Here is a 7,506-nt window from a genome sequence, read left to right on the forward strand (position 1 = left end):
AATTATTTCTCCTTACTATCTAATAATCTTGATGTAGAAAATAATTTTTCTGTCTTTTCTGTCAGTCTGGGTTCAACCTGGTGATGAAGCATCCCTGCTGTGTCAACGAGATCACACTCAGCCTCAACAACAGAAACCCGAGGTATGCAGCGTGAACTATCGAGCTGCTCTGATCTGAAACTTTTTCGACAGACTGAATTCAGACGAAGAATAAACGTATAGATTGTGTTCCTCAGGACCAAAGCACTGGTGCTGGAGCTGCTGGCGGCCGTGTGTCTGGTGAGAGGAGGCCACGACATCATCCTCTCCGCCTTCGACAACTTCAAAGAGGTTTTTTACACTTACTAAACTACATTCAGACTTTTCATCTGACTTTCTGTTCTCAGTGTGACTGATTTCATCAAAGCTCAACCTCAGAAATGACGTCTTTTATATCTTAGTTTTGGTTTTTATGTCAAAACACTACTTATTTGGGTATTTTACTTTGAGAAATGTAGGCCTGTTTTGTCTTCAGAACCTTTTTTTAATCAAAAAGCTGAATGTGGCAGATAATTTGTTATACAGAACAGCATGTGTCCTGGATAACCTGGAAATTTAGAGACTAGTTTTCCAGTTGTGAAAAAACACCTGGAAATTAAAATTAAATGATTATAATGACCAAAATATCCTGGAAAGTTTAGTATTTTAGCCCCTCACTGACTCACTCAGATCGCCTACGTTAAGCTGGCTCTGTATTTAGTTTGAAACTCGACTGTTGATTGGATGAACTGCTGCATGCGTTCAGCCTAATAATGATTAAATGTCTTGGTCCTCCGTTAGTTGCACTTGTAACAAACACTTTTAACTTTCTAAAAGATGAATTTTCTGTCAAAATAATAAATTCATCTTGATTTGAACTGTTACTGGTGAGTTGTGGCCAAATTAATGTAGTCAATTTGCTCAAAACCGCAGCTTATATGACCCTGGAAAATGTCCTGGATAGGTCCTGGAAAATTATTTGTGAAAAAGAGTGTTTGAAAACTGTTTGAAAAGGTTTTAAAATCCTAAAATTTCATTAAAAAAGCAACTTGTTTCTACATTCAGTGACACAACTTGAGTTAAATTCCTTCATTTAAGAATCCCGTCGTCCTTTAAGTTCACTATTTAACTTCCCGGTCGACCTACAGTACATAACCAGCAGGGATGACTCAACCCACATTCAGACATTATTTGAAACCGGTCTCAAGCTGAACATAGACGTGGTGTTAGTGTCACAGCACCCACATACCAGCAGCCCTTTAATGCTTTGAAAACCAGGTTAAGGGGGAACCCCAGAGCCACCTGCCCCCCTTCCCCCCCACATCAGCTGCTCTGCCCAGTTGTCCCCCCATCAGACCAAACTGATTGAAGAGGCGTAAATATGTGAAACACTTGTTGAGTGGCCTCTGACCTCTCCTTGGCCTTCTCTCATCTCCGCCTGAGAGAGCAGCAACTGTTGCTAACAGATCGCAGACAGGAAGGAGAATAAACCTGAACCAGGAGGAGCTATTATTAGGAAGAAACCTGCCCTGCAACAAGCTCCACAGCAGGATTTTAAAGTCTGCTGGCTGCTGTTGCTTTTCGCCGAGCGTCCACTGCCATTTTAATTCACTCCAATTACAGAAACACTTAAAACAATAGTTTAATTGGACTGAACAGCTGCTGTACTACAACCTCACCTCAGTCATTGTTATTTTAATTAAAGTGCGTCTAAGTTTTAGTCAGATCGTACTGGATTTATCTACACAAATCATTGCATCAGAATCAGTGCAACAAATCATCAAAATCACTCTGCAAACCATCTTATAAATCTACATATCTAACTATTTTCACTCTTTTCTTGTATAAAAATGTATTTACAGACTTTTGAAACTTGCACATCTGCTGTCGTTTTATTTCATACAGAAATAAATGGAAAGCAATAGCTGCTGGGAACAACGGGAAAACAGCATAATGATATTATAGTATATGCTATTTGATAACTAAAACACCCCGGCGTCGTCCTTTAAGGGTAAAGTACACGTATGTCTCATTTTATCGACCTTTTCATGGACATTTTACATGTCACAGTAGAAAAAGGTGTTAATAATAAAATGAATGACACTGTGAAAGCTTACTGGGACCATTATGGTGGCGTTAATTATTAACACCTGTGCTTTTCTTCTTCTCTATGATACATCAGGATAAAAAAAACGTTTTCATTTATTAAGATTCACACTGTCTGAAGCTTCTTCTGCAGTGAAGCTCAACAATATTCACATTATCATTATATTGATTTCAGATACTTGTACAGATACTTCACATAGTCCTATATCAATAAAATGTGATATGATACAATTATTATACTTTATCTTATTTCTCAGATTTTCAACAGTTGCTGTTTGTTAAAAAACAGCTCATAAATATAAAGTTTAATTGTAAAAAGGTTCAGTAACTTCCTGAAACAGCTGCTCACTGTAGTTTTTATCAAACATCAGTAAATAGTGTCTTTGTTAGGGACTATTTTCAGCGGCGGATTAATCCACATTTGGTGCTATGGTGAGTATTTGGGGCCTGGTAAAGAAGGAACATATCACCCAGTGCAACAGTGTGGCTCACTGATGCGGTTTTAATGGTTTTTGGCCCAGAGGAAGCAGATAAATGAGGCTTTATAGTTGTTAGCAGTACTACTATGTTTGTTTTGGTCTTTTTATGGGATAATATTAAAAACAATCACCAGACTTATCCTTTAATGGAGTGACAAATTAAAAAAACCTGACTGATTGATTGGTACGGCGTCAGTTTCCACAGCGGTGACTTGAGTATCACACTGAGTGGCACTTTGTTTTGGTACCGCAGCAACGCCGACAAGTGAGTGGGCGAGAGCCAGATAGATCGCTCGTGGCCGTAAAGTAGAGGCAGGCGGCGCCGAGCCAGGAGCTGGCTTATGTGTCCCTCAGTAGCAGAACGTGGGCATTGTTTTGGGTGGTGCAGGCTGTCAGGTTGGCGTGCTGCATTATTTAGTGGACATGAGTGGGCAAAAAAAGGCGGGGAGGGAGGCCGAGTAAGAGACTGCAGACACGGACAGACTGCTGCTAATGGACGAGACAGAGAATCTGCTGAGCTGTTAGTTAAAGAAAACACAATTATGGTTTAGCCACATTTTCCTCGCTCGCTGTGCTCTAAGGGAAAAACACTGAAGCCTTGTTTATGCAACAGCTCGTCTGCAGACTGAAGAGCACACAAGATTGTGTCTGACATAGCAATTATCCTGCACAATGCAGAGTGTAGCAGCAGGTTTTTTACAATAAATTCTCACAATAAACTACTGGAATGACATTCTGTGCAATGCATGATGGGTAATTATTTGAATATTACAGCCGAATGTTGTGAATTATTACAATATATTGTATATAAAAATACTGTATTTTTAGAGTAATATAATGACTGTATATGACTGAATATACTGTAGAAACACAATGCATTACTGTGATTTTCATTTATATTATTGTAAAATAATTACTGAATTACTGAATTTACTGCAATTATTAGCCCTTAATTTACTGTAAAATCTAAATGATATAGTAACTGTTTTTCCATTATTTGCATCCCTAAACTGGGCTGAATCTGGAACTATATTCACAACAAACAGCAGCTATCCTCCTCTATCAATACAGCACTGTTATAGGGTATATATAATTATATATAATAATAATTAACACACTGTGTGAGTTGTGTCTAGATAGTTAAAAGCATTACTGTAATATTGTTTGTTTGTAATCTGTGTCTGTGTGAGCACACTGCCCCCATGTGTGTACATGTGGCATAATGCAGAAGTTTATTTATCCAGTCCATCATCAAAAACACGTCTCGAAGGACTTCACCCAGATTTAAGGCTCCAACAGATACTCTCAGTAAAAAGAACAAAAGAGTTGTGGTTCCTCTCTTCCAGGTGCCTGCTGGGATCTGATTGTAATTCTCGCTCCTTTTTAATGTTTTTCAGGTGTGTGGAGAGAAAAGTCGCTTTGAGAAGCTCATGGAGTATTTCTGCAAGGAAGACAGCAACATCGACTTCATGGTAAACCTGTGCCTGTGTGTCAGATATGAAGCACTACGGGCAGCAGCAACCAGGCCAGAAAGGTCCAATACAAGGTTATGGATCTGTATCCTGATCTGTGTATGGTACCGTATCGTACCAATAAAAATAAATCCTGTCAAAGATCCAGCCTCTAATCTTCTGCATCTTTAAGAAATACAAATACAAGGTATTGGGAGTAGGATATTACATGTAAGGTAATCAGGATCCAAAATAATGCTAAGTGGTAAAAGAGATTCCAGTTACATTTAGTAATAATGGGGATTATTAGCAAGATTACAACTTTAAAATACAGTTTTTCTTTAAAAACACACGAGCAGAGGTCACATTTTTATGCTCAAAGTCTTGGTTTCCATTTTCTTACATCGTTACTTACATCAATATTTCTTATTGATATTTCATTTCTCTTTATTTAAATATTTGTTGTTAAGGTAATCCAAAAATAACAGAAAGTAATCAAGTTACTCTCATATTGTGATACTTGGATTACTGACTACATTTTTTAGTAATTGTATCAGATTACATTTTTACCCTCCCAACCCTGCGTAGCACCACCTTGGATAGGACCGTAATACCACACAGAGAGAGGAGTTGATTGATTGATTAATTGATCCTGGTTGTCTGAGACTGATGCTGGTAATCAGTAAAATCTCATTGTAATTAAAGGAGAACTCCATTTTCCAGGAGAGCTTCCTAAATGTAAACATATATATGTACAATAATGGAACTGACTGGTTGTACGTTTACTCTGACAGATTATACACTTACATTTGTTCTTTTGTTACATGTAAACACGCTACAAGAATTTAAATCCAGCCTTCATGTAAAAAACAAAGCAAAAGAAAGAACAGGAGTAATCAGTCTTGTAATAGAAAGCTCTCAGACAAAATGTCAGTCTTCCTGTTAATTAAACAGATTGTGTGCAGTTATATAAAATGGATATGACACTGAGCTGAATGTTGCTAAGCTCATTAGCTTGAACTAATATTACTTTCACAACATGTGCACATTGGTAAGTCGCTGTTTTCAGCTGTCAACTCAATGCAAACATTGAATTTAATGTAAATGCAGCATAAACGTACACTGAGGGCAAAGTTGCTGAGGTGTCATGGAATTAATCGCTTGGTCTAAAAAACAAAGATATTCAGTTTACAGTTATTTTAAGGGGAAAAGAGAGAGACTAGAACCATCACAATTCTGCTCCATAAACTACTAAAACCTTACATACTTACATAATCATTACCAATAATAATCACACTTGTTGTTGAACATTTGAGTAAAATTCTGGGTTCCGACGCATTCCTGGAAAACCTGGACATTGTTAGACTAGTTTTCCAGTCATAGAAACACCTGGAAAATTATTAAAATGACCAAATATCCTGGAAAAATTCTATTTTAGCTCTTCACTCAGATTGCCTAAGTATTTTGTTTGAAACTCCACTGCTGGTTGGAGAACTTGCACGGTACAACACTTCAAAGCAGGTTTACCAGACGTGCAGATCAGAATTCCCTTGAGATTAATTTTCTGTAAAATAAAATAAATTCTGCTTAATTTGAACTGTTACTTATGGGCTGCAGCCAAAGTCATGTTACAGTTAGAGGAAAACTGTAGTCAATTCAATGAAGAGTACGTAAACGCTGTCCCGTTATGAACCCCTAATACTTAAAAAAGAGGAGTAAAACTGGGGTTAAATGTGTCAATATGAGGCCTAACGGTAAATTATATGACCCTGTGAGCCAGTGCTGTACTGTATTGTGAAAAAACTCCTGGAAAGGTCCTGGAAAATGCTACTCTCTGCCTGCCTTCAACCAGCAACCTGTGTGTGTGAAGATAAATTACTCTGCTGTACTACTGTGTCTGCCCACCAGGTGGCCTGTATGCAGTTCATCAACATTGTGGTCCACTCAGTGGAAAACATGAACTTCAGGGTCCACCTGCAGTACGAGTTCACTCGTCATGGGCTGGACGACTACCTAGAGGCAAGTGTGACCTTTGACCCACACACTCATATAGTCCCTTACATTAAAGCCTTGAAATGTGGAACATTTTATTCATCACTTTATGTTCATCAGGAGAACATTTATGAGCATTCATTGTGTGCAGACGCTGAAGTTCACAGAGAGCGACAGACTGCTGGTGCAGATTCAGGCCTATCTGGACAACGTGTTTGATGTGGGAGCTCTGCTGGAGGACGCAGAGACCAAGAACGCTCTGCTGGAGCACATGGAGGAGCTGCAGGAACACAACACACAGGTAGAGATACTGCACACACACACACACCTGTATAATCTATGTTAGCATGATGCATGAATAAAAGTTGTGTTTGGGTGTCACAGTTGAGCAGCAGGCTTCAGGAGAGCGAGAGGGAGGCGATGGAGAAAGTCTCCGACTTGGAGAAGAAGCTCATTCAGACCACAAAAGAAGTGGAACTCCTGAAGGTAACGTACACCGCTCTCCTCTTTATGTTTGGGTCTGTTTTGGTGTCCACATACTTTTGGCCACGTGGTGTCCAGTCCAGCCACTGTATCACGATATCGTGGTCCACAAACACGGACCTGCTGATGTTTCCCGGTGTGTCCGTGTCGTAGGAGAGTCTGCGTGAGTCCTGCGCCCAGGTGACCCTCCTGCAGCAGCGGGAACGAGAGAGGGAGCTCGAGCGAGAGGGGGAGAGAGAGAGAGAGCGGGACAAGGACCGATCCACCGAGGCCCTCAGGGAGCTGGAGGTTAAAGTCCAGGCTCTGGTGGAGCAGGGGCTGGTCCGAATGGAACGCTCCCCTTCCGGACACCTGGACATCCAGGTGGTCCCCGTCATCCAGCATGTGATACAGAAAGGTCAGAGCTGGGGCACTGTGGGGGTATTTCACCTCTCCTGTAGCTTTATTTTAGGTTTAAAAGGACAAAAAGTCATTATTTTAATGTTCTGTTTTTGCAGCTTTGTTAGAAAATGTAATAGTTGCTCTAAAATAAAAGACTAACAATTAAACAACAACTAAAATTAGACAAAAATAATAATGTATTTGCAGACCAGATTTAACCCTCTGAACTGTGCAATAGAAACGGTCCACCACTGACTAATTGGTATTTCTGCTTATTGTGAGTATCTGGAAATTATTCTTATCCCCATAATCTGTTCAACCTGAGCTACAATGTCATATAAGTAAAAAAATAATTGATAAAAGTATTGAAATTGAGTCATAAATATAAAGAATACAAACATTTGACCTGTATTTAATCAAATTTAAAGAAATAAAAGTAAAAAAGAGCGATCCAAAAGATATCTAAATGTAGAAACGTGAACATTTCTGGACACTCCAGCAGTTATTGGAATTTAGCATTAAGCTAGTGGCCCAGTCTATTTGTTAACATGAGTTCAGACTAAAGATATAGCTAGTTTTAAAAATCTATCTATCTA

The 7,506-nt window shown here is 39.1% G+C and overlaps 1 protein-coding gene across 1 annotated transcript in view; it reads left to right on the top strand.

Moving 5' to 3' along the window:
* Positions 1-7,506, top strand: part of fmnl1b (formin-like 1b) — a gene marked incomplete in the record, with an annotated part of 32,701 nt that overhangs the window by 14,968 nt on the left and 10,227 nt on the right. Inside the window, 7 exon segments of the mRNA XM_035658369.1 lie at positions 66-142; positions 237-330; positions 4,001-4,075; positions 5,963-6,073; positions 6,198-6,347; positions 6,431-6,532; positions 6,683-6,926. Coding sequence (XP_035514262.1) covers positions 66-142; positions 237-330; positions 4,001-4,075; positions 5,963-6,073; positions 6,198-6,347; positions 6,431-6,532; positions 6,683-6,926 — 853 coding nt within the window.

Source organism: Morone saxatilis, unplaced genomic scaffold (assembly GCF_004916995.1).
Source record: "Morone saxatilis isolate NCDOM2014 unplaced genomic scaffold, NCSU_SB_2.0 Contig1, whole genome shotgun sequence".
NCBI classification, from domain to species: domain Eukaryota; kingdom Metazoa; phylum Chordata; class Actinopteri; family Moronidae; genus Morone; species Morone saxatilis.